The sequence below is a fragment of the Oncorhynchus gorbuscha genome, linkage group LG16, assembly GCF_021184085.1.
Source record: "Oncorhynchus gorbuscha isolate QuinsamMale2020 ecotype Even-year linkage group LG16, OgorEven_v1.0, whole genome shotgun sequence".
NCBI classification, from domain to species: Eukaryota; Metazoa; Chordata; class Actinopteri; order Salmoniformes; family Salmonidae; genus Oncorhynchus; species Oncorhynchus gorbuscha.
Genome location: NC_060188.1, coordinates 19,360,231 through 19,388,092, shown reverse-complemented (window position 1 = coordinate 19,388,092; position 27,862 = coordinate 19,360,231). Strand labels below are relative to the sequence as shown.

The following is a 27,862-nucleotide window of genomic DNA, read 5'->3' as shown; positions in this document are numbered from 1 at the left end:
CACATGAAACAGCTGATCCTGTGACGTAACACTTTGAGGTTTTTGGGGCATTCCTCTTATTTCCAGTGTGTAGCTGTACCTGACGAAGAGTACATTAGACCATCTGAACATGGCTTTAAATCGAAATCATTCTCAAAACGGAGGAGTTTTGATAAACAACGGCGAGAGGTTAGTGAATCATTAATCGCCACGAAGCTCACTTTCTAAAGGTAGTTTAGTTAGCTAACTCGCAAGTTAACGTTAGCTGTTATGGTAATGTTAGCTAGCTAGCTAGCAAGATAACTTCCGTACTTAGTGTTAATTAAATCTAGCCAATGTCAGTTAGCTACTTGGGTTGCTTTTTAAAATTTATTCAGCAAGCCCTATTTTGTAGTGATAACGTCGTTAGCTAGTTTAATAATTTTAGCTAGCTACCAGTCAGCAACGTCGTTGTTGGCCTTGCTGGCAGGAAAAGCTACCTAAGTACTAGGTCAGTCAGTCATCATTACGCATTTGAAACGTATTAAAGCTAACGTTAGCTAGATACATTTTCTTACTTTAGTCAAACTAGGTGTAAGAGTAAGCTAGCTAAATAAGTTTGTTTTCCAGGGAGGTAGACACAGCAAAGTCAACAGAGAGTGAGCCCGCCCGCCCCAACTACAACCTGAGTCTAAAGTAAACGTTGTGACAGAGTTTTAGGAAGTTGATAAAGTAACAGGAACTTAGGAAATATACTAATAAAGAACTTTTCATAATAGTTAGATTTGGCACATTCTGGAAGTGTCAGATTTAACCAACCAACCAGTATGTGAAATGCCAATAGTAGGCCTATGTTAAATGATGTAGACCATACAGAATCCCACTATGTCCCTTGACACTCGGTTCTGCTAGGATTCTACGACAGTATTTGTCCTATGGAGGACCTGTCATACATACCATACCTATTGATCAGTAAATTCACTACACATGCCTAAACTGAACATGTATGCTCCACTAGTGTGTTGAGGGAATGCAAGAATGTGGAGCTGTCCTTCAGTGATGTCACCAGCAAGACAGACCTGCTGAGGGGGACCAAGAAAGGGACTGTTTACCTCACTCCATACAGGGTATGTTTATTACCTGACCATGCTGGTCCTTTGTGCCTGTTGGAAGATAATCCTTTTTCTTCTATGAGGTTTAATAGCGTTTGGCATCCAATAAATGTTGCATTGCCATCACCTACTAGACTGGAGTATAACTCCCCTATACTTCACTTTAAAAAATCTCACTAAAAAAAGAAATACATCTCTGCAGCTGCCACCACAACCTCAATTTTCTATGACTTATGTTCCACCCCTGCAGTACAGTTGATAACCATTGCTATAAATGCTAAAAATCCAATCTTACTGAAACATATCCCTCTGTACTGGTACAGTTCTACTACTCAAGCCACTCCTCTCAGGATCCCTCCCCCTTGATCCATCTTCCTCTACATTCTTCAGTGCCTCAGCATATGACAACTTCTGCACTACTCTAACCCTGGAAACCTCAACCTGCCTCTACGGGACATTTCTGATCTCCAGCCTCATGGGCACCCCTACAATTAACACATACCATACTTTCACCAATGCTACACATTCCTTTGTCTCATGCCCTTCTGCACACTTCTCACACCTAGGAACCTCCCTCCTATACACTGCTGCCCATAAGCTTGACACCTGTAACAATGTAATGTATTTGGCACAAAAGTTTTTACGGGCTAACTTATGTATTCTAACATCACTGGGAAAAGACTCAACATCAAAAGTCAAAAAGGGGGCTTCCCGAGTGGTGCGGTCTACGGCACTGCATCGCAGTGCTAGAGGCATCTCTACAGATCCGGGTTCAATCCCAGGCTGTGTCGCAGCTGGCTACGACCCGGAGACCCATGAGGCGGCACACAATTGGCCTAGCGTCATCCGGGTTAGGGGAGGGTTTGGCTGGCCGGAATGTCCTTGTCCCATTGCGCTCTAGTGACTCCTTGTGGCTGACCGGAGTCAGCCTGCAAGCTGACTCCGGTCGCCAGCTGGATGGTGTTTCCTCCTATACATTGGTTCGGCTGGCTTCCGGGTTAAGTGAGCAATGTGTCAAGAAGCAGTGGCTTGGCAGCGTCGTGTTTCAGAGGACGCATGGCTCTCGACCTTCGCCTCCTGAGTACGTAGGGTAGTTGCAGCGATGGGACAAGACTTTGACTACCAATTGGATATCGAGAAAAGGGGGTAAAAAATTAACTACAAATAAAAACTCACAAAGACATATGACTCTTCTGTTTCACCACTCACGCCATCCTGTCTGCCATATCACAAACTAGAAGACTACCATTGCTCTGTTTGTCCTCGTTTCAGTTGGTGTTTGTGTCCAGTAATGCCAAGGACTGCCTGGGGTCTGTGATGTTCCCGTACTACCTGATGAAGGGCTGCAGCATTGAGCAGCCAGTCTTCGCCGCCAATTACATCAGGGGCACAGTGTCTGCTGAAGCTGGGGGTAGGCAGCAGTTTGTTGTCCTCCTGTAGCATTCAACACCATCATGAGGAAATAACTGTAGAGCATGCAAAGTGTTTATGGCCTCCAGTCCCAGGTATGGCCTGATGTGTCCTAGGAATACATGTAGAAGTGAATCAATGACGCAAGTGTGATTTGCCAAGGCCAGATATTTTCCGAGGCTGACACCAGTCTGTAAACCACAATCTCGTTTTACTTACAATGTCTATGTGTCAAAGTTTTTAGCAGCAGTAGTAGATTTTAGCAGCAGCAGTAGAAATTGAAGTGTGACATCTCCTCCAAAGCACTGATTATAATTCAATATCAGACATGTAATTTAATGCAAAGACAAGTACACAGTGCTCATCAATGTTTTGACTTTACTTTCTTTGGTTTCAGGAGGCTGGGAAGGCCAGGCTAGCTTCAAGATGTCTTTTTCCAGTGGGGGAGCCATCGAGTTAGGTCAGCACCTCTTCAAACTGGCAACAAATGGTAAGTAATTTCATGACTGCCATGTTTGTCAGTACAGAGCCTATTTGTCATTCAACATACAGTATCTGCTTTATTCAGTTTATATTGTACAATTTAAATAATTCATTTAACGTGTACATCACTAAGGAATTTCCTGGTAATGCAGTCAAAGTTTGTTATATTTGTTAGGTTACATATTTGTTTTACATGTTACTCTTTTAGTCCAGTCTGTATTTTAAGATTAACCCTCAACTTTGTTTTAGCATCTCGTGCCCCTCCTGCTCAAAATGGAGGTGCCTCCTTTGGCTATCCCTCTCCTGGAGTGATGAATGGCTACGGCCCACCACCTGTTCCTCAGAACTACCCGTATGAATCCCCACCCCAGCAGAATGGTTTCTACCAGCCTCCCCCAGGCAACATGGGCTATCCCTACCCTATGGCAGCCGCAGGTTTGTTATTAAAGAACTTTATCATTGCTATAAAACTGTTTGTATGTTATGCAGGTTTGGGTCATAATAATTGAGAATCAAATGCTGTGATGCTAGCAGATTGAAGTTTACATTAGAGATTGCCTAGCACTTAAATATTGGAAATATTTTGGATAATGCCTCCATTGTTATGAGTGTATTAATTTTATTGATTAGTATCAATATTTATAACTACTTCAAGTAAAGATGTGTCCCCAAGGCTGTTATGAGTATTTTGTGTATTCTCTCTTGTGTTGCAGGAATGTACCCATCTGCCCCTGCCTACATGGCCCCACCTCCCCCCTATCCTGGGCCCCCTCAAAACTGGGCTGCTCTCCCTGCAGGTTTGTCTCCCTGTCTCTCTCTGTATGTCTGGATCGCTGCATCTGTCTGATGCCATCAGTCTGCCTCAATATGAAGCACATGACGCATGGCACTAAGAAAGGAGTGCTGATGTCGTAACCGGTACACATCATATTAAATAGGAGAAACAAACAAAATACCTCTCACCCGTAGTCTCCCTTACCCCATAAAACAACCCATTTGGCCTGAACTCAGTACGCCTCATTTACATATCAGTTGTGTGTTTATTTGTGGGTTTTGGAGAATTGAAATAGAGTTGGAAGTGTGCATCATTCAGTCCGGAAGATGTCTTGTCACGAGTATCCTGCTGCAATATACTGTGCTAAGTGTGCTCCATTGTCTCTCCTACTCTACAGTTGTAGTAGCATGTGCTTCTGTATCAGTTACTATACATGTACATTATTCTCCCCTCATTTCTCTGTCTCTCCCTGATCCTCAGGTAATGCCAAGGCAGCAGAGGCAGCAGGCAGCGCCTATTTCAACCCCAACAACCCCCACAATGTCTACATGCCCATGGTAAGGGACCTGTTATTCTCTCCATGTACATTCAGTGCACACACTTTATGCTGTGTTTATATTTTTAGTTCATAGTTTCTAAGATATTCTATCCCTGTTTATTCCAACATAGGAACAGCCTCCTCCCTATGCACCTTCTGCCCCTCCTGCTCCTTACCCAGGCTATCCAGAGAAGAAGAACAACTAAAGCTCAATAACCATCATCCCCTAATAAATGCAACAGCAAATTATTAATCGGATGATAATTATTAGACTGGAAAGGAAAGTATAAAGTACAACATTGACAAAAAGGCAAGATTATTTTCTGGCAATTTACACAAGTAATTTTGAGGCACAACAATGTTGGGACATTTTCAAATGATGAATGTTTCCTTTTAATCACGAGTAAAGCTTTATTACACCCCCTCCCACTCAGTTTATTTTGTCAATTGCCAAGTAAATGGTTATTCACGTAACGGATAAGTATTCAATCTTTTCAGTTATCATGGTCGTCTCTTTCTCTTTCAGTCTGTTAGAATGTGGAACTGTCCTGTACTTAGGGAAGGGTTTCTAACTGCCCTGTTGAGGAACATGTGATGGGCAGTATGGGGAATGTATAGGCATTAAATATTTACAGCATTTTTTAAATCCAGAGGTTTATTACCAAAATACATTTTATAACAATTTTCGATTAAAATGATGCTTATTAACAAAACGACAATTTCTATTCCTACTAGTATTGTAAAGTATTTTTACATTCACGTTCACAGTAAGTGTTTCCATTGTGTTGGTGCGTGGTTTAAGTTTGTTCCAGAGAGCCTTGAATGAAAGCTGAAGTTCCCAGTGCTCTCATTGCACACCATACCTTTCTAGATTATTTCTGGCTTTTTATTGAAGGAAGTGCATGTTGTTTGAATATGGCAATTGGATGGTGTACTGACATGTACCGCTACGTATGTGAGATTATTGGTAATGTGCAATGTTCCTAGATCTCACAAATAACTTGAGCCTAGAGATGATAACTGGTCACATGAATAACCCATGCCCTAGTTGAACCCTTTATATATTATATCAATGAATGCAAAGTCCGGCTGAAACCAAAACCCTACTCTCTGTGCAATTACACAAGTGTGGGGTTACTAGGCCATGTATTTATTTAGCCGCTAGTCCGCTACACAGTGCTTTCTTGCAGTTGTGATGAATTAACCTGTGAAAACCACTAATTTATTCCTGTTTAAACTGGGTTGTAGTGACTAACAGACCATATAATTGCTATTTTAGTGCATAGTGAGGACATGTTGTACTAGTTTTAGGTTATAGGTTTGGTTGGTTTTAAGTATCTGCTTAAATTTATCAAATGTCTGAAATATCTTGTTTGTAAACCCTAATTCCTTCTTTTGAGTTCTTCATATTGATTCAAAATCTAATAATAAATAAATGTTTATGTAAAACCTATCCAAAACAGTGGTGTACCAGTATTTTAAGCATTATTTTGTATAGAACTAAAAAAAGAACATCAGTTTTGCACAAAAAAATAATATTAGTAATATCTTGAATAAATATGATATGAAACGCTATCAAATCCTGATGATATCGTCACTCCATATTTTCACAGAAAATCACACACCATACAGAGGTATTTCAAAATACAGTTTTAAGAATCATAATAACATTACAATTCAAAGACTCCAAATACAAGCACGCCAAAACATTCATTACACACAACTGCTGTCTTAAAGTTTTCATGTCATCATCACAGAAGGATTAGACATCTCAAATGATAACACTTAAGGAATGACTAATATATTTCTCCTTCATTCCCTCCCCACCAACTAATTCATACTCAGGAAAACATTTGACTATCACTACTCTATGGCTCAATTCCTAGTTTATTTCCAATTCCCTCCCTTGGGAAAAGGAATTGTGCTTTTTAAAACTTAATTTAATTACTTATTGAATACTTAACTGTCATTTTGTTTTTATGGTGTGTGAAGTGAAGCATAATATAATTAGACTGCTGAATAGTGATATGTGTACAGTGATTTAATGTGTTTTTCTTCCAAGCACTATGAAGCATGTGTTAAGGGGAGTGTCAACCCCTGGGTGTACAGAATAAGAACTTAATGATGTACCACCTATAACACACAGTGGTACATTGTGGTTAGTGGCTCCTACCCCAAGCCACTTAATATCCAGTTACTGATAATGGTACCGTACTATTGCACTACTTTGGACCAGTAACTATGTAGCCCGCTGCCCATCCCTCCCCATTATGACCTTTCAATAGTCTAATACACTTCTTTGCATCACCTCTCCTTCATTTGCACTGATTTGAAAACAAATCCCCTGTTGTCATATTATTTTCACATATCCTATTTTTGGGGGATGAAGATCAAGATGTGGAGTGATCAGTGAAGATGGAGAGGAAGTGACTATAGTTTATTATTAAGAGTTGGTCTTAATGCTTCTCTTATGGCTCCTCCTGTAGGAACCACACCTCATTGCGTCGGCCGTAGGGTTTCATTGGTGGGTCGTAGGTGCAGCAGAAGTACTGTTTCCGTTGAAATGGGGCAGTCTCACCAAGAGTTTTGGTTAGGCGAGAGGCCTCTGCTCGGTACTCAGTCTCCCCTGCGAAGCCTCCAAACTGCCTGTGAAAAGAAAGGGTAGGTGGATAGGAAAGGAGAGAGAAAGAGGATATGTGATCAAATAATTTAGGATTATTAAATACATTCTGTGTCGTAAAGAATTAAAGAACAAAGTGAGGTGAAGACTGCATGGAGACACCCACAGTGAGTAGACAGTCATGCCGGGTCGATCCTCGATTCTGATGGCACTGTCGATGGGCACAGGGGGACTGACTTGGTAGTTGGTAGGAATCCTGAGGCTAACCACCAAACGGCGTGACATCACACCGTCGTCCCTGGGATATACTGTGATGATAACCGGTGCTGTCGTCCCCATTGCCTCCCCTTGGAAAACAAAGATACAGAGGACAGATAGAGGGGATAGCAGACTACTTATTGCAACAGTCTTATGTGTGCATCGAGTTCATTGCATCCTCTTAGGCCCAGTTTCAAACTGACCTCTAGCATCAAACAGAGTAGACACTTCTTCAGTCACCCTTGAAGATCTGAAAGTACCGAATAGGTGCCAGTAACATGGTAATAACTCTATCAAACCCTCTGGTAGAATAGAAAGAGTTTTCACCATATTACTCTCTTACATCAATGCAATACTTTCAGATATGCACATTACATCGGTGGCTCAATTCAATCCGTAGTGCTTAAGACCTGCGCTACAGTGGTCAGTTCGAAATTTAAAGGCAATGTTTCCGCATTCATGGTAAGTGCTGCATATGTCGGCTCAATCAGGAAATGTCCTTCAAATTTCAATCGCGCTATAGGGCTGAACATCAGCAATATGGATTGAGTTGAGGCCCTAGATCTTTCTGAGCTTAGGGCTCATTAAAGATGTGTCCACATATGAAGTCTATTGACTGACAGGACAGGCCCTGCTCTCTGATTGTCTCACCTTGGTCGTTGCTTCCACCAATGTACACGAGCAGCTTCCTCACTAGCTCCCCCATCACCTGGTCAAAGGTCCGCCCCTCTGAGCTCACTGAGGCATACTTTGCACCATCGTACCGCCGCACCTCATAGCTGACCCCCTCCTGGGAAAGAGAGCGGGAGGCCAAACGTGATTCACCAATGACACACATGTTGACAAACTGTTCAGAGGGAAGGAAGCCACACACTACTTGGGGGTTAGAGGTGGGTGGGGCTGTGGGTGCTGTGATTGGCGATATGCAATGGGCAGAATCTGTGTTCACTGATGCCCGGTGAAACACTTGGAGTGGAAACGAACAGAGGACAGCCAAATGCCCCCAGAAAAGGATCTAAATAAAAAAATATTACGTTGATTTGATTCCAGCTCTTTCCTGCTCTGCTCTCAGGGTCCCGCAGTGTTTAATGAAGCCTAAAGAGAATAATGGGACAGAGATGCCTGTTCTTACATAAGACCAAACCATATAGGTGCCACACACACACGGCAGAGTGGGGTTAATGCGATGTGTACACACACTCACTGACTTGCTGCCTGTTCTTATACATGTTATGATGTACTTGTCCTAAGAGGAAGGCTTATGCTGAGAAATATCAACCATTAAATAACAGAGGAACGTTACGTCTTGGCCCTAGCAAACATATCGATCTGGGATTCATTGTATTTATTGATACAGGGATTGAACTGTGTTGCTGAATAGCTAAAAGGTTTAACTTAGCAGAATTCTCTAGACACTAATAATTGACTCCAGCTGGTCTAATTGGGATGTCAAGAACTTGTGTGCTTCTGACTGGTGTTTGGTGTTGATATTGATGAAGGCGTTGTGGCTGCAACCCATCCTTGAGACTGTGGAATAAATGTAATTGTAAGCTCATAGGAAATAACTACAGTAGATGGATGGGGTGACAGTAATGCCATATCTTTAACACGTTTTCTTACTTCACTGCAATTATGCTATGATGTGTCACTGGTGTCAACTGGCCCATTCCCATTGTGTTGTTCCACAATTTAGGTTGTTTTGGCTCTGTACTCCAGAACTTTGGATTTGAAATGATACACTGACTATGAGGTTAAAGTGCAGATTGTCCATTTGAGGGTATTTTCATCCATGTTGGGTGAACCATTTAGATACAGCACTTTTTGTACATAGTCCCCCTATATTAGGTAACCAAAATAATTGGGACAAATTCACTTATATGTTTATTAAAGTATTCAAAAGTTAAGTACTTGGTCCCATTTCATAGCATGCAATGACTACAAAAATGTGTTGGATGCATTTGATCTTTGTTTAGGTTGTGTTTTAGATTATTTTGTGCCCAATAGAAATTTATGGTAAATAATGTACAGTATTGTGTCATTTTGTAGGCACTTGTATTGTAAACAAGGATAGAATATGTTTCTACATTAATTAATTTGGGCTCCTGAGTAGCGCAGCTGTCTAAGGCACTGCATCTCAGTGCTAGAGGCGTCACTACAGACCCTGGTTTGATTCCAGGCTGTATCACAACCGGCCGTGATTGGGAGTCCTATATGGCGGTGCACAATTGGCCCAGTGTTGTCCGGGTTAGGGTTTGGCCGATGTAGGCCGTCATTGTAAATAAGAATTTGTTCTTAACTGACTATCCTAGGTAAAATACAGGTTTCATTGTGTTTTTATTATGTGGATGCTACCATGATTACAGATACTCCTGAATGAAATGTAAATAATGATGAGCGAGAAAATGTAGAAGTGTTTAGAAACATTCTATTCCTATTTACAATAAAAGTATCCAAAAGTGCTGGAGTACAGAGCCAAAATAACAACAAAATTCACTGTCCCAATACTTTGGAGCCCATGGTATATGTCACTGTGACCAACATTAACAATACATGTAGGTGACATGTTCCAACAGCAATAATTGAACACTTTGTTCCTGAGTTCAGTCTAAAGGTGCAATTAGTGTGTGTGCTTAGCTGGAATCCTGCGACCTTCATATATAATTACTATGTGTCTCAGCTGGGTAGACGTGGGCCATAATTATTGTGGATGTGCTAATATTAGAAATTCATTTCATATTCAACCCGCTCTCTTTCTTTTTCAAACTTTTGAACAAACGGTTTTAATTGGTTTGAATGTCACCACACAATGTCATGGGAAGTTTGTGAACCTCTCACACAGAGAAGTTGACATTTCAGCCTTACATGACAACTATGGCCTCTGTAACCATTCAGTTGGCATGGAGTATGAGCCTGTCTTGTGTATCAAGAAATAGACAATGTGCTTTCATTATATAATCAGCATATTGTGCTGTCAACTCGTCCATCTAATAAAATGTCTTGTCATTACTAAACAATGCATGGTGCCAAGTAAGATCATTTCAGAGAAATTAAAACATCGCATAATATCAATTCCGTGAAGAAAAAAACATGAAAATAAAAAGAATAGCACCTTTTTAGTAAAAAGCGAGAAATGTAACCACTCTCAAATTCAATGACAGAGAAAGGACGCAAGGACTGACCATCCATGATGACACAATTATAGTTTTACCATGTTTTGAGGCTATACGGTGTTTGTTTACATTTATGTTGTTTACAAACATTGGGATGATGGGGTACGACAGTTGAACTAAGCTCATGAGGCATTTATGTTACATTCTTCAAGAATCAATGGGTACATTACATGAATTGATAAGTCCAAAAATTAATGTAACTACTAAGGATTCTAACTTTAAAGCCATCTCCTTCCATTTGTAAGCCCTGAAATATGACAGGACCCACCAAGCTGTGTGTGTGTGTCTGAGCATGTGTGTGTGTGTGTGTGTGTCTGAGCATGTGTGTGTGTGTGTGTCTGAGCATGTGTGTGTGTGTGTGTCTGAGCATGTGCAGACAGTTCATCTGCATTCAATGTCAGTTTTAATTAAGAGTGTATGATGTGAGACTCAAATTCCTCTGATCCTGTGTTCGTGTGAGATTTCAGTGTGATCATTTAGGCTCTAGTGAAGTTCACAGATTTAGCACTGACTGATTTCAAAACTGCAAACAGCCTGTCTATTGCCTATTTAATGGCCACTCGTGCCTATTGATACAAAGACTCTCTTTTTCCTATTCCTCTCACAGCCTTTTTGGTCGTCTGGTTGCATGTTATAGATTGAAGTAGTTCCAGATTCCTGATCAGTCTCTGTCAGGCCAATGTCTGTAGGTGTGTTTGTCAGTGTCACTTGATTCCACGCTCTCTGTCAATAGATCTAGCAGTCGTCTTTGCCTCCATCTATCTGGCTTTGTCTCGTCTCAAATGTACGTAGTATTTAATGAAGAACTCTGTCAGGGTGCAAAAGTAAATCATATGGAAGCTCACACATGACTAGTTTCACCAAACCCTTTCCCAACCAACCTCAAATTATCTGTCCGTCTCTCTCAGAGAACACAACCTTGCTTTTAATGACCTCAGTATTATTTATTTTTATTGAACCTTTATTTAACTAGGCAAGTCAGTTAATAACAAATTCTTATATTATGTCAAACTCTTAAGGAGGTATGGTCAGTGTAGCAGTACACACAGTGGTGCCACTACTGAGGTCATAGGGAACACACACACACAGATCTGCCCCCACCTTCTACTGCGAGCTCACAGGTGCCAGGAGGTAAGGTGTAATTAACAATGGTTGGTTTCAAAAGCATAACACATAAGCCTACTGATAATCAAAGTATACTTTTCTTGACATCATGGTAGACTGGGGCCAATAGGCTAGTTTCACTACAACCAAAGTGAGTAACAAATTAAAAATGTCTTAAAATAAAACAATATTTGTGAGATACTGAAGAGATCTGTCTGTAGTGACCAGTTGTTTTATGCACCAAACAAGACGGAGGTGTACAGTGGCGCGCGCGATCAAGTGATCCAATGCGATGCTTGACTGACAGACACACACACACACTCAAGTTGAAACTGACAGGGCAAGGTGTGTCCTACCTTGGTCTCGCTGCTGAGCAATTTGTAGTCCGTTTCTTCGGTGTTCCCGAAAATTGTATTCTTTATCATTCCAAACATCGCGCTCTGGCCAGGTCACCACTCTGCTGCGCGCGTTGTCCCTTTATGCTATGTTATCGCCTGTGTTATTGTAGCTTTTGCTTCCTTTGAAATAACTTGTTCTTATTTCATAATTTAGCCTACCTTCTTATTTTTGTCCTCCTTTTAAAATCACACAAGGAGATTCACTTAAAATATGCTGTACACTCCTTTTCGTGGTCCTCGGACCTTATTGGACAAATCAAATCAGAACATATATATTCACGTGTTTATCTGATGTTGTTACCTAGTAGTACAACTAGGTTGAAATAGTGAATCTTGCTCCTAGCTCACTAGACGAGTTGACTTACAGCCACTGAGCCACACGAATATAAACAACTGTCTCCGCCCTCCCTTCCACGCCTCCACGCTTGGTTTTTCACAATTTCCACTTAATAGCTAGCCTACTTTTAATTGACGTAATAATTATTCCCATCGATTATCATGCACATTATTGCAGGCGGTAACATGATATAGTTTATTTAATTTGTATTTAGATCTCCACTGCGTAAGGTTATATTGGCATTAAACATACACTGAATAATTAATACTTAATGCAACATTGTGTTATGTGTATGTAGCAGCGGTGTAGCCTACTATATCCAGTAATACAGAATCCTGATTATAATGACAATGATAACATTTCAATCGCTTTCACATACCACTTCAAAACATACACATAACACAATGTTGCACAAGCGTGTCACTGCTCTCTCTCCAGCTGTGTGTCAAAGTAATTCAATGTCTTGGGATGCATGGAGGAGTGGGGTGTAGAGACACGTGTTATTTGGAGACTTTATAACACTATAATTTGACGCTGTTGGTGTGCCACTATGCATTACATTTCCACTGCATGCGTGTGAACGGTGGGTGCTGCCGCGCATGTGCAAGCATATTTCATGTCCCTATGTGTCACAGCGTTCTGCGTAGCTCTAGGGTCAATCTATTTAAACCCACACAGAAGACAATGGTAGTTACCGTATAACAAATGGAATGGGGAGTGTTACACAGCTTCACAGATTTAACTAAGAAAGGGGGATGAATAGAAGAGAATGGATAGTCCAAATGGGGCACAGTTAATGACGAGGCTTTATTTTTGAACGATAATCCAGGATGAAAATAAGGGACAAAGAACGAAAAATATGTATAATAATTCCCAGAAGGTAATACATGTTACTCGTATAAAAAAATGAAACAAATCTGGCAAAAGACTGCAGAGAAAAATGTAGTGGAGGAGTTGGTAGAAATGCCAGTTGCCATAGACACAATAATGAAGTACATTAATATGCAAGTACAAAGCAATACAACTCCTGCTGTTTTCCATTATGCTGGTAATAATCTTCTTATAAACGCCTACATAAGAGACAAAATAAAACATATTCTTATACTTATCTTATGCATGTTGCATGCCCTAGCATTATCTAAAACCTTTCCTTTATTTCACTGTTGGCTGGTCTTCACACTGTTTAAACCACTGGCCAAAAGGTAGTGAAGAACAATACATTTAAAAGATCAAAGGTAACCCAATGAGTTCACATCCATCTGACATAACATACCCTCTTTGTAATGCTTCATCTTTTAATTAACCAGGAATTTTAATTGCCTGATATCCTTTAAAATATAAATATGACTGAATTACTTCACATCAGTTTTATCTGCCGAGTATGAATGCTTTACCTGAACATCATACATTGCTCCAAGTAAACCTTACTGAATTGAGATCAAAAGGGATATTACTTCATTTTATATGTTAGATTGAATTGGTTGTTTTATTAGTAGATTATTAGCAGCCACTAGCAGCATATGGATTGCAAGAAAAGTGAGATTTCATGGTGACCTGATAAAAGTGATTCATACTTTAATTGGCAAAAGTTGTCCCATTATTTACAAATATTTTAATTACAGCCATTGTCTCAAGACTGACACAAAGCGAGGAGTGGTAGGGAGAGCTGGGAATCTCAAATTTCTAATAGCTTTGATCCTCCCTTGTATAATAACAAATCACAGTCCTTGTTCATAGCAGCCTTCATCTCTTCCTCTGTTTTATAAAAGAGCAAAATAGCATTAGGTCCAGCGTGATGATTTTACAACCCTCTGGTGTGGTATGAGAGTCTTCTCTTCCTTCACTTCTCCCAGCCCTTCCCCCCAGGCTGGGTGGGCAGCCTGAGTCCCACAATTCCTGCCATCTCCTCTGTGTCATGCTGCCCTTTCCCATGGTAGATGTCGTAGAGAGCCATGTGTTGCCGTGTGGAGATGAGCAGACAGAGGTAGCTGTGCGAAGCATAGAGAGCCTCCTCCTGAGCAAGACAATATCTCTCCCCAGTGATCTAAAAACAAAGTGGGCAGAATTCAGATAAAAAGCCTGTATAAAGCATGCATAACAATGACACTAACATAGAGGACTAACATTGCCATCTTGAAGGTGAATTTATGCCGAAATTACACTTGCAAATAGATATGATACATTTACTAAAGAAATATAAAGTGCCTAGTGAAAGTAAACACCCACTTGTCTTCACATTTTGCTGCCTTCAAATAAAATCTAAAAAAGGGATTGCAGAGCTACACAACCTACAGTACTGCACAATTTCAAAGTGAAAGAAAGCTATAGAACATTTTCCAAATTAATGAACAAATACAAGATGTCTTGATAGTGTGTCTTCAAACCCCAGTTAATACTTGGTGGAAGCATCTTTGGCAACCATTACAGCTGTGAATAACTTCATTATGATTCTACCAACTTTGCACAGCTCTTAACTTCTTTGTGATCGGTGTCCCTTCCATGGGACAGTTGAGCTAACGTAGGCTAATGCGATTAGCATGAGGTTGTAAGTAACAAGAACATTTCCCAGGACATAGACATATCTGATATTGGCAGAGAGCTTAAAGTCTTGTTAATCTAACTGCACTGTCCACTTTACAGTAGCTATTACAGTGAAATAATATCATGCTATTGTTTGAGGATAGAGCACAATTTTGAACATCAAAAAGTTAAACAAACTAGGCACATTTGGGCAGTCTTGATACAAAATTTTGAACAGAAATGCAATGGTTCATTGGCTCAGTCTAAACTTTGCACATACTCTGCCATCTAGTGGCGACAATCGAAATTGCCCCTGGGCTGGAATAGTACATTATGTCCTTTCTCTTGCATTTCAAAGATGGTACAAAAAAAATACAAAAGAACAGTTGTTTTTTCTTTGTATTATCTTCTACCAGATCTAATGGTGTTATATTCTCCGACATTTCCACAAACATCAAAGTGTTTCCTTTAAAATTGGTACCAAGAATATGCATATCCTTGCTTCAGGGGCTGAGATTACAGGCAGTTCGATTTGGGTATGTAATTTTAGGCGAAATTTGGAGAGAGAAAAAAGGGGCGGATCCTTGAGGTTAAGGCAAAATACTGTATATCCATTGTTTTTAAAAATCAACATTTCTCAAGCTCAGTACATTTGGTTGTAAATCATTGGACAGCAATATTTAATATCGGCTTTAAAAAATACAAATAAAATAAACTGACTAGACCATTCAGGAACAATCAACAACTTTTGAAAGCCATTCTGGTGTGTCTTCTGCATTAAAATATTTGTCCCACTGAAAAATAAAACCCTATCCCAGGGTCAGGTTTTCAGAAGACAGAGGTGGGTTTTTCTGTAGCTTTACCTGGGCTGTGCTCCTTTCATATTTATTTTGATCCTAACAAACTTCCCAGTCCCTTCACTTCATATTACTGCCCTGTATGACAAAGTGAAAAGAAGTGGGGGGGGGGACTCCTAATCACCCATTCTGATTGCAACAAGGCTGTTAAATAATACTGCAAGACAACATGGCAAATTATTTTTGGGGGTCTAAATTAAAAATGCCACGAGTGAAACTCTCTCTATTTTCAAGTATTGGTGGTGACAGCATCATGTTATGGGTATGCTTGTCATCGGCAGGGACTAGGGAGTTTGTTAGGATCAAAATAAATATTTTTAAAGAAGGAGCACAGCCCAGGTAAAAAGTTTGAGGAAAGGTTTGTCTTCTGAAAACCTAACCTTGGGATAGGAGTTTTAAACAAATTATAATGTGGAAGACACACCAGAATGTCTTTCCAAGACTTGGAGTGTTCCTGAGTGGTCTTAAAACTGCGTGAAAAACAGAGGCAAGGTTTAAATATTGCAGTCCATCAATGATTCCCAAACAAATGTAATGAGCTTGAGTCATTTTGACCAAAACAAATGAATATACACTCAGTGGTCAGTTTATTAGGTACATCTAGTACTGGGTCAGATCCCCCTGTAGCCATGAAGGGATGCACCTGGTCAGCAACAATGTTCAGATATGCTATGGCATTCAAACAGTGCTCAATTGGTATCAAGGGACCTAATGTGTGCCAGGAAAACATTCCCCACACCATTACACCACCGACACCAGACTATACCATTTACACCAGGCAGGATGGGGCCCATGGCCTCATGATGCTTTTGCCAAATCCTGACTGCCATCAGCATGATGCAACAGCGCCGGGATTAGGCGGACCAGGCAATTTTTAAACCACTCCTCAAATTGTCCAGTGTTGGTGATTCCGTGCCCACTAGAGCCACTTCTTCTTGTTTTAAGCCGATAGAGTGGAACCTAGTGTGCTCGTCTGCTGCAATAGCCCATCCGTGAAAATAAAGAGTAAGTTGTGTAGATCTGTTGTGCGTTCCTAAATGCTGTTCTGCACACCACTGTTGTACTGCGCCGTTATTTCCCTGTTTGTGGCCTGCATGTTAGCTTGTACAATTCTTACCATTTTCCTTCAACACACTATTTTTTGCCCACAGGACTGCCGCTGACTGGATGTTTTTTGTTTGTTGCTCCATTCTCGGTAAACCCTAGACACGGTTTATTTATTTATTTTATTTAGCTAGACAAGTCAGTTAAGAACACATTTTTATTTACAACGACAGCCTACCAAAAGGCAAAAAGCCTCCTGTGGGGACGGGGGCCTGGGATTTAAAAAATAAATCCACTATAAATATAGGACAAAACACACATCACAACAAGAGAGACAACACTACATAGAGACCTAAGACAACAACATAACAGCAAAACATGACAACACAGCATGGTAGCAACACAAAAACACCATGGTAACAACACATGGTAGCAGCACAAAAACATGGTACAACCATTATTGGGCAACAGCACAAAGGTGAAGATGGTAGAGACAACAATATATCATAAACAGCAGCCACAACTGTCAGTAAGAGTGTCAGGACCCGGTTACGAACCCGGGTCTCCGGAGTGAGAAACAGTCACTTAACCAACTGAGCCACAAATAGTCGGCAGAACCCAGAAGATGAGGCAGACACAGCAGTACTTGAGACGGTGTATTTAATGAAGTAAAAAGTGAAGTTCTTCAGGAAAACATGTAACTCCACAACCTCAAAAGGAATTCCACAAGAACAAAGGTAATCCTCCAAGACAAAAAAGGTAAATCCACAAGGTGGAAGGTAAAGCACAAAAAGCCTCAAAAGATACTCAAAAACAAACAAACAAGAACAAAAAACAGAATTCCACAAGAGCGTCCACCGGGATCAACAAGAGTTCACAGAGTACTAGGGCTGGGTGCTAACATACAAACACAGAGCAAAGAACTGAGGAAAACAAAGGGTTTAAATACAATCAGGGGAAACGAGGCACAGGTGCAAATAATAATGGGGATCAAGGGAAAACAAAAGGTCAAAAGGCACAATGGGGGCATCTAGGTACCAAAAACCGGAACAACCCTGGCCAAATCCTGACAGAATCCCCCCCCCCTAGGAACGGCTCCTGACGTTCCTACCAGCTCTCTCAGGGTGGAGGGCCCTGAACTGACGAATGAGCAGGAACCCAGGAGCGCTCCTCGGGACCATAGCCTTCCCAGTCCACCAGATACTGCCAGGACCGCTGCACCCGGCGGGAATCCAGTATCCGATGGACGGTATAAGCCGGCTGGCCTCCAATGACACGAGGCGGAGGGGGGAGGTCTGTCTGCCGGGACAAGGGGAGAAAAAACAACAGGTTTTAATAAGGAAATGTGAAATGTGGGATTAATCTTAAGGGATCTGGGTAAGTGTAGGCGATAAGAAACTGGGTTAACTCTCCTGGCAACCTTAAAGGGACCGATGTATTTTTGGGACAGCTTGCGAGACTCCACCCGTAGTGGTAAGTCTCTTGTGGAGAGCCAGACTCTCTGGCCGGGGCGCAGGGTAGGCCCGGGACGGCGACGTCTGTTGGCTTGTTGTTGGTACCTCTGTGAGGAACGCATAAGATTAAGACGGGTCTTCCTCCACATAAGCCGACAGCGTCTGACGAACTTCAAGGCTGAAGGCACTCTGACTTCTGCCTCCTGGTCCGGGAACAATGGAGGGGCATAGCCAAACTGACACTCGTGCGGGGACATACCAATGGAGGAGGAGCGCAAGGTGTTGTGCGCGTATTCGGCCCAAACAATGAAGGACGACCATGTGGACGGGTTGTTACGAGTCATACATCGGAGGGTGGTTTCCAGCTCTTGATTCATCCTCTCAGTTTGGCCGTTGGACTCCGGATGGTACCCTGAAGATAGACTGGCAGAAGCCCCCATGAGTTGGCAGAAGGCCTTCCAAAACCTAGAGGTGAACTGGGGACCTCTGTCAGAAACCATATCTTGAGGAATGCCGAAGACTCGGAACACATGATTAATTACCAACTCAGCCGTTTCCTTGGCAGAAGGTAACTTAGTCAGAGGGACGAACCTGGCCGCCTTTGAAAACCTGTCGATAATGACTAGGATAGTAGTATTGCCATGGGATGGAGGAAGGCCAGTAATGAAGTCCAACGAGATATGGGACCAGGGTCTGTTTCGGAACAGGTAAAGGGTGAAGGAGTCCTCGCGGGCGGAGGTGAGAAGATTTGCCCTGGCAGCACACGGGGCAGGCATTGATGAAAGTGGCAACGTCTTCTCTTATGGTAGGCCACCAGAACTTACGCTGGATGAACTACAAGGTGCGACCTACGCCAGGGTGACAGGTGAGGCGAGAGGAGTGCCCCCACAGAAGGACCTGAGTCCTCACTGCCTTGGGGACAAACAACCGATTGGCAGGCCCTCCTTTCGGGTCCGGTTCAATAGCTTGAGCTCGTCTCACGGTATCCTCAACTTGCCACAAGATCGGAGCCACGATCTTAGCAGCAGGAAGGACAGGCATGTCCGTGTCATCTCGAATGTCAGGAGCGTAGACTCGGGGCAGGGCATACGGTTTGAGATTCTTCGACCCGGGACGATAGGTGAGGATAAACTGGAATCGATTGAAGAAAAGAGACCATCTAGCTTGTATAGAGTTCAACCGCTTCGCCTGCTGGATATACTCCAGATTTTTGTGGTCCGTAAGCACTTGAAACGGGTGAGAAGCCCCCTCGAGCCAGTGTCTCCATTCCTTCAATGCCATCTTAACCGCTAGGAGTTCACGATCCCCCACATCGTAGTTCCTCTCAGCCGGGGTAAGCCGGTGTGAGAAGAAAGCGCATGGATGAAGCTTCTTGTCTTCACCCCTCTGAGACAGGACAGCTCCAACACCAACCTCTGAGGCGTCTACCTCCACCACAAACGGTTCATCCGTAGTCGGTAGTATCAGGATGGGAGCAGACAGGACGCGCTGCTTGAGTCCTTGGAAGGCCGTCTCAGCTTCTCTTCCCCACAAAAACCTTGCATTGCCACCCTTGGTTAAAGCTGAGAGAGGGGCTGCCACCAAGCTGAAGTTCTTGATGAACTTGCGGTAAAAGTTAGTGAAGCCCAGGAAACGCTGAACTTCCTTAACGGATTTGGGGTGGGCCAATCCGCTACCGCCCCTACCTTCCTGGGGTCCATTTGGACTCGACCGGGTTCCACTACAAATCCCAGGAATTGTACTCGGGATGAATGGAATTCACATTTTTCCGGCTTAACGTACAGATGGCTGTCTAGGAGGCGTTTGAGTACTTGTCTGACATGCTTAGTGTGTTCTTGAAGAGAGCTCGAAAAGATGAGGATGTCATCCAAGTAAACGAACACAAATATGTTAAGCATATCCCTAAGCACATTGTTTATGAGCGCTTGGAACACCGCTGGGGCGTTGGTCAGGCCGAAGGGCATCACCAAGTATTCATAGTGACCAGTAGGCGTGTTGAAAGCGGTCTTCCACTCGTCACCAGGTCTGATCCGCACAAGATGGTATGCGTTCTGCAGGTCAAGCTTAGTGAAAACAACTGCTTCCTGGAGCAGCTCGAAGGCTGTGGCCATAAGGGGTAGCGGGTAATGGTTACGGACGGTTATGGCATTAAGTCCCCGGTAGTCGATGCAAGGACGTAATCCACCGTCTTTCTTGGCCACAAAGAAAAACCCTGCTCCCGCCGGGGAGGTGGATGGACGCATGAGGCCTGCTTCCAGAGCGTCCTTGATGTAGGTATCCATAGCAGCTCGTTCGGGTGGATATAGGGAAAAGATCCGACCCCTGGGGGGGCAAGTGCCCGGAAACAGTTCGATGGGGCAATGATAAGGTCTATGGGGTGGTAGCATGGTGGCCCTCTGTTTGCTAAATACCAGTTTGAGGTCATGGTAACACTCGGGAACTCGGGTCAGGTCGATGGATTCTAAAGACTCGGGAGTAGAACTCGGGGAATTCGGGAAAATACAAGTAGCTTGGCACGTAGGACCCCACTCCTTGATAGTGCCCACAGACCAGTCGATGTGAGGGTTATGGCTGTGAAGCCAGGGGTATCCAAGGACGAGAGGGAACTCGGAACAGGAGATCAAATGAAAGTTCATCAATTCCTGGTGTTGTGAAACTGAAAGTCGCAAGGAGGTAGTGACATGAGTGACAAGTCCAGATCCCAAAGGGCTTCCATCCAATGTAGTAACCCTCATGGGGTCACTTAGAGGTTCAGAGGGAACGCCATTCTCCTTCGCCTAGACACCATCCATGAAGTTACCTGCGGCTCCAGAGTCTACCAAGGCTTGAAGGTGAAGCTTGTGGTTGTCCCAGGAAAGGGTGACTGGAATGAGCAGACGGGAGTTGGACGGATGGGAGGAGGTTATGTTTCCCGTTACAGTTCCCCCTGGTCTGTACGGGACAGAGCGTTTCCCTGGAGCCCGGGACACGTGGAACGGAAATGGCCCGGTTTGCCGCAATATAGACAGCGTCGCTCCCTCATCCGGCGGTCTCTCTCAGCCTGGGAGACGCGTCCAATCTGCATGGGTTCCGGTGGAGCCAGCGAGGATAAAGGTGGGGACTCGGAGTTGGGACTGATAGGGGCTAGAGGTCTACGGTTGAGTTCTCTCTCTCTCTCTCTCAGACACTGGTCAATGCGTGAGGCCAACTTGATTAGGGACTCGAGATTGTCCGGTGGTTCCCGAGTGGCCAGTTCATCTTGGATAGTGTCGGAAAGGCCTTTCAGAAAGCACACCGTGAGCGCCTCGTTGTTCCAGCCACTCGCTGCTGCCACCGTGCGGAACTGGATGGCATAGTCCGTCACGCTGCGCCGACCTTGGTAGAGAGTCAGGAGCTGTTTGGCTGAGTCAGGACCACTGCTTGGGCCTTGAAACACTCGTTTGAATTCCTCAGCAAAGGCAGAGTAGCTGGCACAGCAGGAACTATGGGCATCCCACACAGCAGTAGCCCAGGCCAGGGCTTTTTCCGACAGCAGGTTGATGATATATGCGATCTTAGACCGGTCGGTGGGGAACGACGAGGGTTGCAGCTCGAAGGAGAGAGAACATTGGGTGAGAAACCCTTTACAAGCACTTGGATCACCTGAGAACCGTTGGGGAGGTGGAAGACGAGGTTCAGCCAGAGGGTTAACTGCCATGGGTACGTGAATCTGAGGTACTGGGACGGGAACTTTTGCCGGGGTAAGTCGATCAGATATCTGTTTTATGGAAGTCAGCATCTCCGACAGAAGATGAGAATGTCTACCCATTAAGGCCTCTTGCTGAACCAGGGTGGCTTCGTGGCGTTGGACAGTCTCCTGGTGGTGGGACAGCATGGCAACAAGGTCCTGGGAACTGGGTGTCTGGGTTCATTTTTTGGCTCTGTGTTTCTGTCAGGACCCGGTTACGAACCCGGGTCTCCGGAGTGAGAAACAGTCACTTAACCAACTGAGCCACGAATAGTCTGCAGAACCCAGAAGATGAGGCAGACACAGCAGTACTTGAGACGGTGTATTTAATGAAGTAAAAAGTGAAGTTCTTCAGGAAAACATGTAACTCCACAACCTCAAAAGGAATTCCACAAGAACAAAGGTAATCCTCCAAGACAAAAAATGTAAATCCACAAGGTGGAAGGTAAAGCACAAAAAGCCTCAAAAGATACTCAAAAACAAACAAACAAGAACAAAAAACAGAATTCCACAAGAGAGTCCACCGGGATCAACAAGAGTTCACAGAGTACTAGGGCTGGGTGCTAACATACAAACACAGAGCAAAGAACTGAGGAAAACAAAGGGTTTAAATACAATCAGGGGAAACAAGGCACAGGTGCAAATAATAATGGGGATCAAGGGAAAACAAAAGGTCAAAAGGCACAATGGGGGCATCTAAGTACCAAACACCGGAACAACCCTGGCCAAATCCTGACAAAGAGTGTCCATGATTGGGTCTTTGAATGAAGAGATTGAGATAAAACTGTCCAGTTTGAGTGTTTGTTGCAGCTCGTTCCAGTCGCTAGCTGCAGCGAACTGAAAACAGGAGCGACCCAGGGATGTATATGCTTTCGGGACTTTAACAGAATGTGACTGGCAGAATGGGTGTTGTATGTGGAGAATGTGGGCTGCAGTAGATATATCAGATATAGGGGAGTGAGGCCTAAGAGGGTTTTATAAATAAGCATCAACCAGTGGGTCTTGCGACGGGTATACAGATATGACCAGTTTACAGAGGAGTATAAAGTGCAGTGATGTGTCATATAAAAGGAGCATTGGTGGCAAATCTGATGTTCCTTACCATTCGGCCATCTAGCAGGTCATGCGTGAAAAGCCCAGGAGGCCGGTCGTTTCTAAGATACTGGAACCGGTGCGCCTGGTACCGACGATTATACCATGCTCAAAGTCGCTTAAGTCACTCGTTTTGCCCATTCTAACATTCAAGCAAACATTACACTGAATGCCTCAATGCCCGTCTGCCTGCTTTATATAGCAACCCATGGCCACGTGACTCACCGTCTCTAGGAGCTAACCATTTTTGTGAACGGGGTGGTGTACCTAATAAAACTAGCGACTGAGTATATAACCCGAAGAGTTGGGAAAAGTTGGTAGAATCTTATTCCAAATGATTCACTGCTGCCCAAGGTGATTCCACCAATGATTAACTCAGGGAATTTGTGTTACTGTAATTTAATTATACCAATATGTATTCATTAATTGAATTCCTTTAATCTATTTTATGAGAATTTGTAAGATTCTTGTATGCATAAAATAGACGGAGACCAGTCTTTTCAATAATAGGTAACAGAATTTATTCTCGGAATGCACTGCCACGTTACCATGAGCAACAGTTTATATACAATAACATGACGTAATTTCATTGCTTCTAGAATGAATCCCCTCCTCCCTCCTAGAATCAAGTGAGGTTAAAAGTTCATTCTAGCTCACTAACACACTCACAGGTCACACAACATAACTGAATTAACCTTTGACCCCTCAACATTATCAATCACCACTTAGCTGACAGTTCTAATTCACAGAAAACCTAGGAATGCATTCACTGTCTTATCTAAAACACCCCAGAGCTAAGTTTCGTCGGTTCAACCATAGGTTAACTACCTTATCTGTTTACTTAATCCACAACCCATTTCTTTCTTCCTAGTTGGAATGCTGTTCATTAACTTTAATTACTCCTTGTCTGTGTCACACAATCCCTTCTTATGAACTCATATTGTTAATCAGATATAATAAAACAGAGTATAAGTTTACTTAGTTACAGTTCTATTTAAAATGAGGATATTGTTTATTCATTTATTCATAATATTTCCAACAGTTAGAGACTTGTCCAACTTATTTTGATTAGAAAAATGTACTAACATTCTTTCACTTTGAAAATGAGGAGTAGGTTGTTAGATCAGTAGAAAAAATAATTTAATCTCTTTTAGGTTTGAATTTTAAGGTAGTAAAATGTGAAAAAAAGTTAAAGGTGTAGACTTATGTGAGAATGCTGTTCATCGACTACAGCTCGGCATTTAACACCATAGTGCCCTCCAAGCTCGTCATCAAGCTCGAGACCCTGGATCTCGACCCCGCCCTGTGCAACTGGGTACTGGACTTCCTGACGGGCCGCCCCCAGGTGGTGAGGGTAGGCAACAACATCTCCACCCCGCTGATCCTCAACACTGGGGCCCCACAAGGGTGCGTTCTGAGCCCTCTCCTGTACTCCCTGTTCACCCACGACTGCGTGGCCACGCACGCCTCCAACTCAATCATCAAGTTTGCGGACGACACAACAGTGGTAGGCTTGATTACCAACAACAACGAGACGGCCTACAGGGAGGAGGTGAGGGCCCTCGGAATGTGGTGTCAGGAAAATAACCTCACACTCAACGTCAACAAAACTAAGTAGATGATTGTGGACTTCAGGAAACAGCAGAGGGAACACCCCCCTATCCACATCGATGGAACAGTAGTGGAGAGGGTAGTAAGTTTTAAGTTCCTCGGCGTACACATCACAGACAAACTGAATTGGTCCACCCACACAGACAGCATCGTGAAGAAGGCGCAGCAGCGCCTCTTCAACCTCAGGAGGCTGAATAAATTTGGCTTTTCACCAAAAGCACTGACAAACTCTACAGATGCACAATCGAGAGCATCCTGTCGGGCTGTATCACCGCCTGGTACGGCAACTGCTCCGCCCACAACCGTAAGGCTCTCCAGAGGGTAGTGAGGTCTGCACAACGCATCACCGGGGCAAACTACCTAACCTTCAGGACACCTACACCACCCGATGTCACAGGAAGGCCATAAAGATCATCAAGGACAGCAACCACCTGAGCCACTGCCTGTTCACCCCGCTATCATCCAGAAGGCGAGGTCAGTACAGGTGCATCAAAGCTGGGACCGAGAGACTGAAAAACAGCTTCTATCTCAAGGCCATCAGACTGTTAAACAGCCACCACTAACATTGAGTGGCTGCTGCCAACACACTGACTCAACTCCAGCCACATTAATAATGGGAATTGATGGGAAATGATGTAAAATATATCACTAGCCACTTTAAACAATGCTACCTAATATAATGTTCCCTACATTATTCATCTCATATGTATATGTATATACTGTACTCTATATCATCTACTGCATCCTTATGTAATACATGTATCACTAGCCACTTTAACTATGCCACTTGTTTACATACTCATCTCATATGTATATACTGCACTCAATACCATCTACTGTATCTTGCCTATGTAGAGAGCGGACCATCACTCATTCATATATCTTTGATTTGATTTGACTTTCTAAACAAAAGGGGATACCTAGTCAGTTGCACAACTGAACACATTCAACCGAAATGTGTCTCCCGCATTTAACCCAACCCCTGAATCAGAGGGGTGCAGGAGGCTGCCTTAATCGATGTCATTGGCGCCCGGGAGCAGATGTTGTTGAACACTGTATATTTTTGAAGTATTCAAAACATACAACTATATGATAACAGAGTCTAGAATCAACAGGATCCTGAACAGCTTCTACCGCCAAGCCATAAGACTGCTAAATAACTAATCAAATGGCTACCTGCATTGACCCTTTTTTGCACCAACCCACTTGCACTGACTATGCACACACGGGACTCTACCAACACAGTAACACTGACATCCCAACACACACACTGACTTTCATACTCACCACATTGCTGATGCTACTGTCTATTACCCAACCCTTTGCTTAGTCACTTTACCCCTACCTATATGTACAGCTACCTCAATTACCTCTTACTCCTGCACATCGACACGCTGGTACTACTCCCTGTATATAGCCATGTTATTTATGATTTGTTATTCACTGTATATCTATTCCCCCTGTCACTATTTCACTTTCTCTCTGGATCTTTGGAAAAGGACCCGTTCACAAAGCATGAGACAAATACAATTGGAGGGGGTGGCTAACTTTATTACGTTGCATACTACATCACATCTATTAACTACAGAGGATGTAGTCGGTGGGGTCTGGGTGAATATATAGCAGTGTCCCCATCTCATTGTTGGGCTATGGCCTACAATTTAGTCAAGTATTCTTGGCCAATGTTTGAATGAAGCCTACATTTGTTAAGTTTATGAGTTTGAATGATTATTAACACATTTGCCAAGAAGAAAGGAATGCTATGATTAGATTGATAGAGCTATATCAATCTTTTTTTTTACCAGGCCCACATTCGCAAAAAAGAATCCAGCAACATCAGACCGTATTCATTGACACTCACAATATGTCAATGCCTGTCAAACAGATATTCAATTAGGGATGCATATATCAGTGAACATATCGGAATCAGATGATATTAGCTAAAAATGCTAGCTTTAGCTTGGTACCTAGCTAGCACCAATACAACCAGCCTGAAAACAATGACCAGTAGAAACTGCAGTCATTTTCATTATTCTTAACATTGATTTAGGAATCCTTGTGAGTAAGTATTAGCTAGGTTGCCACTTGTTGTTCAACTATTGAAATTGAACTTCAGTTCATGAAAATAAATAGCTAGCCAGCTAACGTAAACTCACTCCGTTCCGTACAAATGTGCGCAACCGCAACATTCAAACGAGGCTACAAAGAAAACTAATTGGACTGTAGTGACTGTATTGACTTCAAAATCGGGGGTGTGAACTAGGTTTCTATTCAAGCGTTGATCGACATGGTAATGGCTCTATAGTGTTGGAGAAAAGTTGAAAAAGAACGGACCCTCCGTTACATCTTGACGTGTCATGTCGTAACGTACAGCACGCATAAAGCAACCATTTCTGTCTTACAATCTCTCTCCACCAGGTGTAGCACTTCTCTCATCCTTTAGAAACAAGAAATGGACAGTGACGGGGGTAAGGGGGGATGCCGAGTCATTTTTTGCATCATCATTGCATGCGATCATCATTCTCAAAGCCGCTTTTCACTTCTAAGATCACTTTAGCACCGCCCTAAAAACCCGATTCAAATTTGACACAAACCTTCAAATAGGTATGCAATGACACATTATATAAACTCTTTATAGTGTTTTATTTACATTTTAGAGGCAATAAGGTGATATGTTGGACAGATCGAGTGAGAAAAAAAATCAATGCGGCCTATTCTTGAGGCTAACCCGTTGCAGGATGGCTAAGTAGTGGCTGGAGTCGTTAACACATTTTTAACCACGGCAATCTAGCTAAGTAAGCTACATTAGCTTACGTTACCGTGGTGGATAGATGTCGTGGTTACATTAAAGTTGTAGCTAGTTAATAACCTCATTTACTCATCAACATGACTTACCTGTTTTTTTACGGAATTGATATAAAACATAATTGTATGCCAAAGAATGTTTGTATTCCGGTCCTTTAATCTCTGGTATCCCCCTCAGGATCCCCCGGCAAAGGCAGAGAGGTGAAGACAACGACGCCATGTTGGACTGGCTTGTTTGGGTGCACACCAATTATACATGAATCATTTGCGCTCACCTACTATTAGGAGCACAAATAATAACATCACTTTCGTATAGTAATAATTACAACCTTCAAAATAAAAGTACACATTTCAAACCATTGCAATGTCGACATCTCATTCAAAAGATACTACACTCAGTGGACAGTTTATTAGGTACATCCATCTAGTACCAGTTCGGACCCCCCTTTGCCTTCAGAACATCCGGGATTCTTTGTGGGCATGGATTCAAGGTGTCAAATCAAATGTTTTTGTCAAATGCGCTGAATACAACAGATGTAGGTAGACCTTACCGTGAAATGCTTACTTACAAGCCCTTTACCAACAATGCAGAGTTTCAAAAAAGTAAATA

At 42.8% G+C, this 27,862-nt stretch overlaps 3 protein-coding genes across 3 annotated transcripts; 1 reads left to right on the top strand and 2 right to left on the bottom strand.

Moving 5' to 3' along the window:
• The first annotated feature begins 9 nt into the window (after positions 1-9).
• On the top strand, positions 10-5,729 carry LOC123999892 (WW domain-binding protein 2-like). The gene is made up of 8 exons (XM_046305906.1): positions 10-168; positions 977-1,085; positions 2,343-2,481; positions 2,878-2,970; positions 3,213-3,398; positions 3,677-3,760; positions 4,219-4,295; positions 4,408-5,729. The coding sequence occupies exons 1-8, from the start codon at positions 110-112 to the stop codon at positions 4,480-4,482; spliced, it is 822 nt and encodes a 273-aa protein (XP_046161862.1). The 5' UTR covers positions 10-109; the 3' UTR covers positions 4,483-5,729.
• Positions 5,730-5,911: 182 nt separating this feature from the next.
• Positions 5,912-12,203, bottom strand: LOC123999893 (heme-binding protein 1-like). Its single transcript, XM_046305907.1, has 4 exons — positions 11,785-12,203; positions 7,806-7,944; positions 7,063-7,243; positions 5,912-6,922 (listed from the first exon to the last, which is right to left on the bottom strand). Exons 1-4 carry the CDS (start codon positions 11,860-11,862, stop codon positions 6,745-6,747), a joined length of 576 nt encoding a protein of 191 aa, XP_046161863.1. The 5' UTR covers positions 11,863-12,203; the 3' UTR covers positions 5,912-6,744.
• A 772-nt stretch (positions 12,204-12,975) lies between these two features.
• LOC123998617 (protein FMC1 homolog) lies at positions 12,976-27,472 on the bottom strand. The gene is given in 2 exon segments (XM_046303648.1): positions 12,976-14,207; positions 27,317-27,472. Coding segments are annotated over 2 exon segments (360 nt in total). The 3' UTR covers positions 12,976-14,003.
• Positions 27,473-27,862: the final 390 nt, after the last annotated feature.

What these genes read in the sequence shown, in the direction of transcription:
- LOC123999893 (XM_046305907.1), bottom strand. Translation starts at nt 11,862, where the DNA reads ATGTTTGGAATGATAAAGAATACAATTTTCGGGAACACCGAAGAAACG. An exon ending in TGCTCAGCAGCGAGACCAAG is followed by an intron (nt 7,945 to 11,784) that starts GTAGGACACACC and finishes TCTCTTTCCCAG; the next exon opens with GAGGGGGTCAGCTATGAGGT. An exon ending in TGGTGGAAGCAACGACCAAG is followed by an intron (nt 7,244 to 7,805) that starts GTGAGACAATCA and finishes TTGTTTTCCAAG; the next exon opens with GGGAGGCAATGGGGACGACA.
- LOC123999892 (XM_046305906.1), top strand. Translation starts at nt 110, where the DNA reads ATGGCTTTAAATCGAAATCATTCTCAAAACGGAGGAGTTTTGATAAAC. An exon ending in TTTACCTCACTCCATACAGG is followed by an intron (nt 1,086 to 2,342) that starts GTATGTTTATTA and finishes TCCTCGTTTCAG; the next exon opens with TTGGTGTTTGTGTCCAGTAA. An exon ending in AGTGTCTGCTGAAGCTGGGG is followed by an intron (nt 2,482 to 2,877) that starts GTAGGCAGCAGT and finishes CTTTGGTTTCAG; the next exon opens with GAGGCTGGGAAGGCCAGGCT.